The following is a 12,154-nucleotide window of genomic DNA, read 5'->3' on the forward strand; positions in this document are numbered from 1 at the left end:
AGAGACAGTTACTTTCTTTTTATTCTTTAATAAATCTTTTCTGTAAAGGACTTGGTTGATCTTTCCTTGGGTGGATTCTCAGGGAAAGGGGAGGAGGGAGGCATCCCTCTGTAGTTGGATTCCGGTATCTCTCCTAGGAAAAGGGAGGGGGAAAGAAGCAGGGGGGAATGGTTTATTTCTCCTAGGTGTAAGAACTCCATGGATTTGGGGCTCTTGGGATCCCCAAGGATTTTGGGGAAGGACTGTGCCCCAATACACGTACATTATTGGGTGGTGGCAGCTTTTACCAGATCTAAACTAGGATTTTTAGTTTAGGGAAGCCCATGCAGGTCCCCATTTTGGAACCCAACAGCTCTAAGTGGGGGTGAGACCTATGACAGCCCCAATCCTTAGGTTAGGATTGAAAGGACTGGGCCTAGTGAGGCCCCACAAGAACAGGTGCTAGTTCTGAACAGTGGCTGGGATAATCTTGTGATCACAAAGGAAATCGGGGGGAGGGGGGAAGCTGAAGGACTCCTCCTCCCATAGCCAATGTTAGGGTTGGGCGACGGCCGGTAAGCTTATTAGCATACATGTAGATTCTTTTACTGGTTTTACTATGTTTTCTCAGTAACGCTTTTTACCGTAAGAATAAAATAGGCTCGTATGGGAAGTGCTGTGTAGTACTTTATAACAATTACACCTGTTAACCATCGCTCAGGAGAAAGCAAGCAGGTAAACTTGGGCAACCTATCTGTGCTGGGAATAACACAGTGAAGGCAGGGAACTGTGCAGCCGGGAAATACCCCAGAAGGGAAAGAGATGCGGGTCTCCACCCAGAAAGACAATGGCTGGGAAGCTGGAAGCTTGAGAGTGAGTGCCCTTGCTGGACCACTGAGCGGAAATAGTTACCCTGACCTGTGATACAACCATCTTAAAATTCTTCGTACATTGTGCTAATTAAAAGGAAGACACAAACTAAAATCTAGTTAGTGTAAAAAACATTAATTGAAAATAGTTTAAGGTATGACACCTGCCTCTGAGTCACCTTGTCAATTTTTGGTTTGCATTTACATTTATCAGTCATTTTCCCAGTAATGTGTGAAAAATCCACACAAGTAGCTTGGAAAAGTGACTAATTACAAAGAGCAAAGAATTAAACTAATACACAAAGGGCTTTTCAAATGCACAAACTGAAAAACAAAAAATATCTGCATCTCTAATCTCATTCAATTATAGTCATCTTAGATGCTGCTTTGAACTATAGCAAACAAGATATTTGCAGAAAGAAATAGGATTTGTACGTCAACAGCATCCCTTTAAATTGACAGATGTTATGTGACCTTCCCAGTCTCACAGCTCAAACCAAACCGCATCCCTCCTAGAAAGTGACTGTGGAGGTGGACCTTCGATACTGACTATTTGTATTTTACTATTACAATCTAAAACAGTGGTTCTCAGACTGGGGGTCAGGACCCCAAAGTGGGTTGCGACCCTGTTTTAGTGGGGTTGCCAGGGCTGGCTTACACTTGCTCAGGCCCAGGGCCAAAGCTGACGCCCAAGCCCCACCGCACACGGCTGAAACCTGAGGGCTTCAGCTGTGGGTGGCGGGGCTTAGGTTACAGGCCCCCCCTGCCTGCGGCTGAAGCCCTTGGGCGTCAGTTTTGGCTCCCACCACACGGGGCGGTGGGGCTTAGGCTTTGGCCCCCCCATTCTGGGCTGTGGGGCTTGGGCAAGCTCAGGCTTGGGTCCCCATGTAGCAATTTTTGTTGTCAGAAGGGGGCCACGGTGCAATGAAGTTTGAGAATCCCTGATCTAAAAATCTCTTGCTTGTTGTATTCAAGTTAAACTAACTCTTTTGATGAAAGATTTTCATGTAGATCACCACCGGGATTTGAACAGCTGTAGCATTACCCAACACCCTACCTGTGAGTTGGTGGGAGTGGTTTCACTATCTCAATTCCTGCAGAAGCGGAGGAGTGAATTTTACTCTGTATGAATATGCAAGACAAATCTAAACATACACACAAAAATATACAGTGACACAAATATATTGCCTATTTTATAAATATTGACATGATAAAAAATGTTAACAGGAATAGCCATTTTGACCCCTAACTATGTCAGGAACTTGGCAATCATTCAGCTTGATTGCAAGGAAGGTGACTTTCACTCATTTAAAAAAAAAAACACACAAAGCTTCACAGCCACACTTCTCCATTTAAATACTTGTCTCTCCAAGAATCTCACTTTCAAACTAAAATATAGATTGTTATTATTAAAGCCCGGGCAGGTTCAAATCAAGCTTTTATTCAATCGTCATTCTCCTCCTGATTATTACAGCTTCACTGTAGTGATGCTGTATTTAATGTTGAGACTGCATTTCCATTTTAAACACTCATTATCAGGCACTTGTAACTTGCGACAGGTTACCTTGAATGCTAAAATTTCTCATGCTATGTCTAAGCCTAGAAGGAAATTTTTTTAAACTTGTTTTTTTTAAATCTTTTCAGTCATTTCAATTCGAAGTTTAAAAACATACCATTTATTATATTTTCCACAGGATTCTCTTGCACTTAAACCACCAAAACATTTTTTCAACTTAGAGCTTGCATCCACATGATGACTAATTTGACTTGTTTGCAAAAGTTAGGATTAAAAAGTTACAGAAACACAAGGAACACGCAAACATCATTAATTTCCTATAACTTTACAAAGTGATAAGGCAGAGAACTGATACTACAGTCACAGAGCCAAAAGTGATTCAGCAAAGACGACTGGTGGTTTGAACCTTGCAATCTTTAAAATAAGGAAATATGTGCAAGTGTTATACTGTATGTTTATATAATATACTCTCTCGAGTTTGAACATTTATGTTGATCAGTCCTTTGTGTCTACAACAATGCTGCTTAACTTTAAGATATTCAAAACTCAGAAAGCAAGGAAGAGAGAAAAATAACTTACAGAATATTTGTCTGGAGTATAAAAGAAAAATACATAGCACAAGAATGAATTTATCTTACTTGAATTAGGGCGAGCCATTTCTAAGCAAATCCTTTGTTTCTTGGAAGAAGGAGGCTTAAGTCCACAATATGCTTGCGAAACCAGCCTTCTACTGGTAAACTGGAAGAGACTCATCAGGATCACTTTATACAGTAGTTCCTACTCTGAAAAGAGAGATCAAATGAAAAGTTGTATGAATACATGTTTATGTGGCAAAGCCTATACAGCGAATATACTCTTAAATACTCTCTTTTCTGTGTCACAAAAAGAATGAGGTTCTGTATTGGGGAAAGAATATACGTATTTCAGTACTTTCCCCACAAGAGGAGAATTGGCAGTGTATACTATTTCATCCTTAACCCCATTTATCTTGCCCAACTATTGCTTATGGACAAAGTTCACAACTACAGTATTTCAAACTTACAGAGCAATCAAATAATATGATAAAACATAACATAAAAGATTTAAAGGACTGCCAATCCTCCTCTTGTGGAGAAAGTACTGAAATACGTAATTTTTTCCAGGTTTTTTCCCCAGTACGAAACACAGACATGTCAAAATCTTACTTGAACTCAAGGTGGAATAGCCAATTAATATTTTCCCCCATAAAATGAATTAATTCTTTCCACTCTGCCGTGACTCGAGTCCTTGTATTGAAAACATACAGTATGATCTCATGGGTTTAATAAAGAAAAATGTGATACTGTGCAGACAGTAATGCCTAGCATATACAGGGCTTTTAATTTTTAATACCTCATACAACCATTAACTAATTCTGAGATTTATTCCCCCTTTACAGATGGTAAAACATACACTGGGCAAAATTCACAACTGGAGTAAACTATTACAACTTACACTGATTTCACTGGGAATTATGTTCCCTTATGACAAGGCTGATGAGACCCTCAGACAGGGTAAGGGTGACCAAGTGCTTAGTGGGCCAAGGGGCTAAGACCATTCAGTCAAGCCCATAATACAGATTTCAATCCTGGTATTTAGCGTGTTAGATCCAATTGCCTCTCAACACAGTACAGCTGCTCTATCCTTTGCACCTTGGTATTGTAATTTTCCTTATACTATGTAACATTTATAAATAATGAACATATTGGAAAGTGTTATTGGTAGTATTTATAAGTCAATTTCCTCTTTAGTGGTAAATGGAATTTAAAGTAATCTTAATAGATAAATCGATACAATCCACAAAAGCATAGAGATAATCAACTATACAAAAATGGAGGAAAGTAATAAAAAACCCTTCATATTTATGTTCACTACAACCAACATATTTTTTCCCTTAAATAGAATCTTCCCAGATACTTAAAATTCACAGTACTTTCCACTGACTCAGATATTCTTACATCCCAATCAAAAGAAAAAGCTTCCCCTATATTTGGAAACTGTCAAAGGTAAAAACCACATATAAAACCAGTGATTATTTCCCTTATATTACCTCATCATTCTCATTATAGTACTGAAAGAATAATCTATATAAAAATATTTAAACCAATTTTAACTATCTGGTATTGATGACAGAACATACATACTAAGATTATATAATGCAGAGAGTTTACTGCACTTTACAAAGATCATGATTTCACTACTGGCATCACAGCATAATAATTTTGTCTATTAGACACGTTAAAAACATTAATTTTGTTCAAGCATACATTAAAAATAATAAACAAAGAGTTTGTGGGAAAGCTTATGCTCCAATACATCTGTTAGTCTATAACAGGGGTAGGAAACCTATGGCACAGGTGCCGAAGGCGGCACACGAGCTGATTTTCAGTGGCACTCACACTGCCCGGGTCCTGGCCACCAGTTCGGGGGCTCTGTGTTTTTATTTAATTTTAAATGAAGCTTCTTAAACATTTTTGAAACCCTATTAACTTTACATACAACAATAGTTTAATTATATATTATAGACTTATAGAAAGAGACCTTCTAAAAAGGTTAAAATGTATTACCGGCACGTGAAACCTTAAATTAGAGTGAATAAATGAAGACTCGGCACAGCACTTCTGAGAGGTTGCTGACCCCTGGTCTATAAGGTGCCACAGGACTCTTTGTTGCTTTTTACAGATTCAGACTACCCCTCTGATAATTAAAAATAATTATACTCAAAAATAGATCACATACATACATACAGCTTAGACAGGCAACTGTACTGCTGAGAGCATACTGTAGCATGTATATGATGTTTCACTGTGTAACAAAGTAAAAGACAACAACAGTATGTCAAACAGAAACATTTAGGGCCTAATTCCTGCAATGATAAATGCATAGGTGGACCTGTGTTCACAGACCCGACCTTTGGGTGTTTGCATTCATGTAACAATTTGTAGGATCTCAGATTAGAATCTATTGAGGCAATGGTTTGTGGCAGGAATGAGAGACAGACAAAGGGAAGCCTTATTTAAAGTGTCACATTGGGATAAACATGGGAAAAACCTTCACTTGCTCTTTTCTAGACTAGAAAAATGTGAGCGTTAACAATTTAAGTACAATTTTGCATCTAATGTAGAAGTGTAGACTCAGTTTAGCACTTTAAAAATGTGCTAGTTCATTGTGTTCTGCCTGAGCGGGAGCCTGGGTTAAACACAACATATCCTGCCCACATTATATGCCAGGGCTCTGTCTAGACTAGGATAATAAGTATTTTTTTAAAAAATGTATTGGGATGACCTTAACCAACTAACACATTAAGGCTCGCTTCCCCCTACTTCAAAGCAAGTAGAAAAATATTTATCAAAAATGTCAAAAAATTTTACACTCATCCAGCCCCAGAGTCTCTGGTTATGTCCATGGTCCAAGAAAAGACCTGATCTACCAACGGTGTGCTGAAAAATAAGGACTCCAAGACCTGGATCTTTTCAGGCATAAGATATTCATCTTCCTCCCTCCAATTTCGTATCACAAACTACAAGGCCCTTTTTGCTAAATACAGATTTTTGGCATGGGAAAGGATAAGCCCGTACATACCCAAATTCCATCAGGAATGTAGAGAAGAGCTAAGAAAAGCCATCCAAGAGTATCAGATGGTAGAAAAGATGGTGCCGCAGGTGGCTATGAACATGTCAGATGGCCCATGGCCATTAGCTTTACCACCCAGTGTGCCTCTTGATTGCTGGCATCCAATATTTATTACATAGCAGGTACATGTGACTGGAGAGTACATCCAACAAGTTGGATGAAGTGCTCCACTCCCTCAAGGATTCAAGGGCGATGCTGAGGTCACTAGGGACCTACACCCCAGACCATATCATGTCTAATCTATAAAAGAAGGCTGACAGGGAACAATATAACAGTCTGCAAATATGTAAGAGGTTGTTATAGAGAGGACACAGCTATCAGTTGTTCTCCATGCCCACCAATGGTTGGACAAAAGTAGTCAGTTTAGTTTGCAGCAAGGGAGATTTAGGATCGATATCAGGAAAAACTAACTGTAAAACACTGGAATAAGCTTCCAGGGAGGCTGTGGAATCCACATCATTGGAGGTATTTAGGAATAGGTTGGACAAAAACCTGTTGCGGATGGTAGGGTATACTTGGTGTCCCGTCCCCCTCTCCAGCATGGGGGGATGAACTGGATGACCTCTCAAGCCCTACATTTCTCTGAAAATACAACTTGCCCTTTCTACGATCAGATTTTCAAATGTGCTAGGGCTGGTCTTCACACAGTTTTTGTATGGCTTGAATTACACCCAGTGTAACTGGGTATAATTCAAACCATACAAAGGATAAGCAAGCCCTTAATGTGGGTCAGTGTAACCCACACTGACCCAGCGTGACACTCTTAACCCTCTCAAGTAGTGGCTAGGCTGGTGGCTCTCAAACTTTGGTACTGGTGACCCCTTTCACACAGCAAGCCTCTGAGTGCAGCCCCCCTTATCAATTAAAAACACTTTTTTCTATATTTAACACCATTATAAGTGCTGGAGGCAGGGGTGGCTCTAGACACTTCGCCGCCCCAAGCAGGGCGGCATGCCGCGGGGGGCGCTCTGCCGGTCACGGGAGGGCGGCAGGCGGCTCCGGTGGACCTCCCGCAGGCGTGCCTGCGGAGGGTCCGCTGGTCCCGCAGCTTTGGTAGACCTCCCGCAGGCGTAGGACCAGCGGACCCTCCACAGGCACGCCTGCGGGAGGTCCACCGGAGCCGCCTGCCGCCCTCCCGGCAACCGGCAGAGCGCCCCCCGTGGCATGCCGCCCCAAGCATGCGCTTGGCATGCTGGGGCCTGGAGCCGCCCCTGGCTGGAGGCAAAGTGGGGTTTGAGGAGGAAGCTGACAGCTTGCAACTCCCCCACATAATAACCTTGTGACCCCCCTTGAGGGATCCTGACCCCCCGTTTGAGGACCCCTGGGCTAGGCAACACAGACCCATCAGCCTGCTACTGACTTGGCACCTGACCCATTTTCTTAGCTCAGGCAACACAGGCTCACACTGGGTGCGCCGGGCCGGGTGGGGGGGGGGCTACCAGCGACCCACCCCCGTGGTTTAACGGGTGGCAGCCCCAGGGGCCTGGGCTGGAGGCGGGTGTAGCTCACGCAGGGTGGCTCTCAGGCTGCAGGGGCTCGGGCTTTGCGAGCCCGAGGTCCCAGCCCGGCTCCCCCTGCCGAGGCGAGGCCGGCCGGGTTATGTCAGGGCGATGTTCTCAGCCCCGCCCAGCCCCTGACAAGCCCGTGAGGGGAGCGCCCCCAATTCGCCCCCAGCCCGCCCCGCGTCCCCCGAGCCCCGCAGGTTTCCCGGGGCCCAGCCCCGCCCCTGAGCGGCCCGGCCCGGGGCACGTACCCACCTCCGCGGCAGCGCCCGGTCGCAGGCGGCAGCGGCTGGTGTCGGGGCCCAGCTACGGCCGCTGCTGCGTGCAGCGCGGCACGTCCCGCCCCTGGGGGAGGAGCCGGGCCCGACCCCGAACCACCCCCCGCCCTCGGCCCTGCCCGCGCCTGGGGCCCCCCGGCGGATCCAGCGGCTGCGCGGGCGGGGAGCCCAAACCCGGAGCCCCCGCGGCTGCGCCCCCCCGGCCTGCCGGGGCCGAGCCGAGCCGAGCTCTGCTCAGGCCGCTGCTCACGCCCCAGGCGGCCCCATGAGCGCAGCAGCGCCTGGCCCGGCTCGGCCTGTGTCTGCGCCCGGGGCCGGGTCTTGCACGGAAACAGCGGAGCTGCCGGGACAGCAGCCCTCGTTTCCTACCCCCGGGAGCTCCTCGCGTCCGGGCGGAGATTATCTTCCACCCAGGGATTTCCGTACACCCCTGACATTTCCCCAACCCCCCCCCCCCCTTCGTGAATTAGTTACATGCAGTGTTGCTAATTTAGTGATTGGAAATTTGGATTGAATTAGAAACAGTACACACTTTAAAAGCATTAAGCATATAAAGTGTATGATAAAATACATGTATCTGAAAAAGTATAATAGATTGTAAAAGTATGAACACAGACTAGCTTCCTTATACAGCTGTTGGTTTTTTGACGACATCCGTGCATTCATTTCAGTGATGGCCAAATTATGATTTGTAAGCAAAGTCTAAATGAGCTCTCCCTGACAGCTAGTGATTGGGGGGGGGGGAGGCTTCAGGACCATATTTACATTCACACTTAATCTACCTAGATATCCAGCAAACAGAGCTGTGTTTACTTTGGCTGGGGTTGGGTTACAAATCACTTAGAGGGGGGGATAATGAAATGTTATTCTTACTGTATGAGTAAAGGGCAGTAGAACTGTACTTAGCCTATGCTGATTGAGGGCATCAAGAGAGAGGGTGGGGCAGGTGTTTTGCTTGATGGTCTGCCTGAGTCACAAGTACTAGTTGACTTACCCCTCTCCACTGTTTAAAGACAGAGCTGATTAGGCTCCATAGGTAGTCTTTTGTTTTGTTAAGTGACCACTACAACTGAAATCACTGATAATCAGGTCTAAGTGGAAGAGAGGACCCAAGCTGCACTAGTAGCAAGGTTCCCCCACCAGGAGCTCAGCTGAAATCACTGAGAGCTGGGTGGAACCTCAAGAGGCATGCAAACAAACATGAGTGTTGCATCATACTTTCTATTTAAGCAAGAGATACCACACACACTACAAACTGGAGGCCAATGTTAAGTGCATTGTCACTTATTCATCCTGAAGTTGAACATTGGTTCTGAACAAGACCAGCAAATGCTCAATATCTTTCTGCAAAAAACTCAATTGACTGGCTAGGAGCATATGGTGCAACAGTGAAAGACACAACAGTTGAAAAAATTTAGACTTCTCTCACCACATTAAAAAAATCTGCATACATGGCTGATGAATGCACCGATGCAAACAGGCAAGTATTAAGTCATTGTGTACGTTATTTTGATGTCAGTGGTAGGCCAGAAGATGCATTTTTAGATATTCAAGTTATAGAAAACACATTTTTCAACTCTGGGAAAACCCTCTGGCTTTCTCATGAGCGATCCTTGGCTGTTGTCTTAAAATTACTCCAGCCATTACCACCAATTTTGGAAAGTATCTACCAAGATGGGATAGATCAGGGGTTCTCAAACTGGGGGTTGGGACCCCTTAGGAGGTTGCAAGGTTATTACATGGGGGGTTGCGAGCTGTCAGCCTCCACCCCAAACCCCGCTCTGCCTCCAGCATTTATAATGGTGTTAAATATATAAAAAAGTATTTTTAATTTATTAGAGGAGTCGCACTCAGAGGCTTGCTATGTGAAAGGGGTCACCAGCACAAAAGTTTGAGAACCACTGGGATAGATCTAAGGCCTGGTCTACACTAAGGGGGGGGGAATCGAACTAAGGTACGCAAGTTCAGCTAAACTCAAACTACCTTAGTTCGAAGTACGCACCCGTCCAGACGCCGCGGGATCAAAGTCCGCGGCTCCCCCGTCGACTCCGCCACCGCCGTTCGCGGTGGAGGAGTTCCGGAGTCGACGGGAACGCGTTCGGAGTTCGATATATCGCTAGATTAGACGCGGTATATCGAACTCCAAGAAGTCGAACGCTAGCCGCCGACCCGGACGGTAAGTATAAACGTACCCTAAGTAGTAAGGCTGGTGGATTACTTTTGCTACTACGTTCAGAGTAGCCATTCTCTCTCATAAGTCTACTGTTGAAACCACTTGGGTCATTAAACAATGCCATCCAGGCATCTGCTACAACAGTAATAGATCTTTGTCCAGCAATAAAAGCTACATTTGGATCAATCAGAGAGCTATTCATTGAAAAAGTACTGGAAGAAGCAAAGACTTCAGTCCAGAAGTTGACTAATGACGATATTTATATTGAATCCTTAAGTGAAGAGGACAAGAAGTGTTTAAGACAACTGAAAAAGTACACAGACTTTATTATTAAAAATCTACAACAGCAACTTCTAGATTCTACTCAACCTCTATGCAGCTTTTACAGATCCCTGTCCTATAAAACACTGACAGCTGAATGAAGTGAGGCACTACCAGCAATGGGGCTGCCATGTGCTCAGGACAGAATAGAATATTTGAACACAAAGTGGAATATCATATGACGAATGAATGAAGATTGACTTCAACTTCTTTTATCATCATCACTGGTGGCTCGACCCGATCTTTATGCTATGTTTCCTGGGATGAAAGAAGTAGGAATTCATCTCTTGCTACTTCCAGTCACAGCAGCTACAGCTGAGTGTTCTTTTTCATCATTGAATAGAATTTTATGTTCTGAAAGAAGTCACCTTCCGCCTGATCATGTGAATGAACTAATGAACATATCAATTGAAGGAACGGAAGTACCGGACACACGAGAAGCCACCAAGATGAATGCATTGCATTCAAGAAGTTCATTAACAGAGTTGTGCAAAATTATAACAAGAAACCAAGAAGGATGTAGATGTTGTACTTCATAGATGCTTGAGTAGCCATAGATGTTTGTGTGATGATTTCAAAACATGAGTTGAATCTAATAAAATGGTCATTAAACAGTTTTCAGTTTTTATTACAGTGCCCTACAGCCCACCTTCACGGTCTCACCCTACATTGGCCCTGACCCCCCTGACTGTAAATTTAACACCCCCCCCCTTCAATTTAAATTTATGGGGAAAACACTGCTTTCACCAGCGAGTCGCTCCATGAAGCAACGCAGGCACCTGCAGCCCCTCCAGGGCTGGGGGGTTATGTGGGTTAGCCTGGCCAGGAGGCCATATTCATTTCCCCTGCGCTGTGGTGCTACAAGCTGAAACAGACACGTGTATTTCTGATGGGTACAGGGCCCATGTTATAAGCCGGGGTGGCCAACCTGTGTCTCGAGCTGCATGTAGCTCCTTATACAGGCGCCAACTTTCCAATGTGCCAGGTGGTGCTCACTTCTCAACCCCTGGCTCTGCCACAGGCCCTGTCCCCACTCCATCCCTTCCCTGAGCCTGCTGTGCCCTCACTCCTCCCCCCCCCCAGAGCCTCTTGCTCACCACCACAGCTGATGGGGAGGGAAGGGGAGGTGCTGATTGGCAGGGCTGCTGGTGGGTGGGAGGTACTGGGAGAAAGCGGGAGCTGCTGACTTATTACTGTGGCTCTTTGGCAATGTATATGGGTAAATTTTGGCTCCTTCTCAGGCTCAGGTTGACCACCCCTGTTATAGGCTAAATTTCCCTTCGGTACTTAGCTCTCAGATCTGAACTGAATCAGATTTTAGCCTTTGAGAGCGATACCAGGGCTCTAAGGCCTACATGGTACTGGCTTTCTTTTTAAACTTTTCCCACACCAACTGGCTATGGCACACTCCCTCCCCCCTTACTGCTCTATCCTTTCTTCACTGTCTCTTCAAATATTGGTGTTGCCTATTTTGGCTTCTTTCCCTTTTCCATCTTCTGATGCTCTCTTCTCATTACTGAGTACTAGTGTGCAACACAGAATTAACTCAGCCATTAGCACTCTACCTCCCATTTATCTGAAAACACCACACAGTGCTGAAATCAACAGCAGAGGGAAGGCACACAGCCAAGGAGAGACTGACAAAGACATTTTCAAGGACCCTACAATACTGATTCACTTAGTTAAATGGCCAAGACCTTATTGCACACCTGCAGTTAGTGGCTTTCAAATGACCAGAAACATCAAAAACTGGAGGGGACAGAAGTAGAAATTTTAAGTAGAAAAACTGCCTGAATCAAAACTTTCCATTCAAATGTCCTTGAACTTTAGGAAATTTCAGGTTTGAACTACACAGCTTCAATCCA

General features: G+C 44.7%; 1 protein-coding gene across 6 annotated transcripts in view; it reads right to left on the minus strand.

Moving 5' to 3' along the window:
* SIRT5 (sirtuin 5) overlaps window positions 1-8,199 on the minus strand; it is a 30,167-nt gene extending 21,968 nt beyond the window's left edge. For 2 of the 6 annotated variants that reach the window (XM_039523186.1, XM_039523181.1), the window contains exons 1-2: window positions 7,773-7,895; window positions 3,003-3,146 (exon numbers count right to left, since the gene is read on the minus strand). In XM_039523186.1, the coding sequence (XP_039379120.1) occupies window positions 3,003-3,117 (115 nt within the window). In that variant the 5' untranslated portion in view covers window positions 3,118-3,146; window positions 7,773-7,895. Of the gene's footprint in view, window positions 1-1,905; window positions 1,956-3,002; window positions 3,147-7,768; window positions 7,896-8,164 lie in introns of those variants that run through there. The other 4 variants (XM_039523183.1, XM_039523184.1, XM_039523182.1 and 1 more) reach the window with 4 other exon arrangements.
* Between the last annotated feature and the right edge of the window lie 3,955 nt (window positions 8,200-12,154).

The sequence above is a fragment of the Mauremys reevesii genome, linkage group 2 (assembly GCF_016161935.1).
Source record: "Mauremys reevesii isolate NIE-2019 linkage group 2, ASM1616193v1, whole genome shotgun sequence".
NCBI classification, from domain to species: domain Eukaryota; kingdom Metazoa; phylum Chordata; order Testudines; family Geoemydidae; genus Mauremys; species Mauremys reevesii.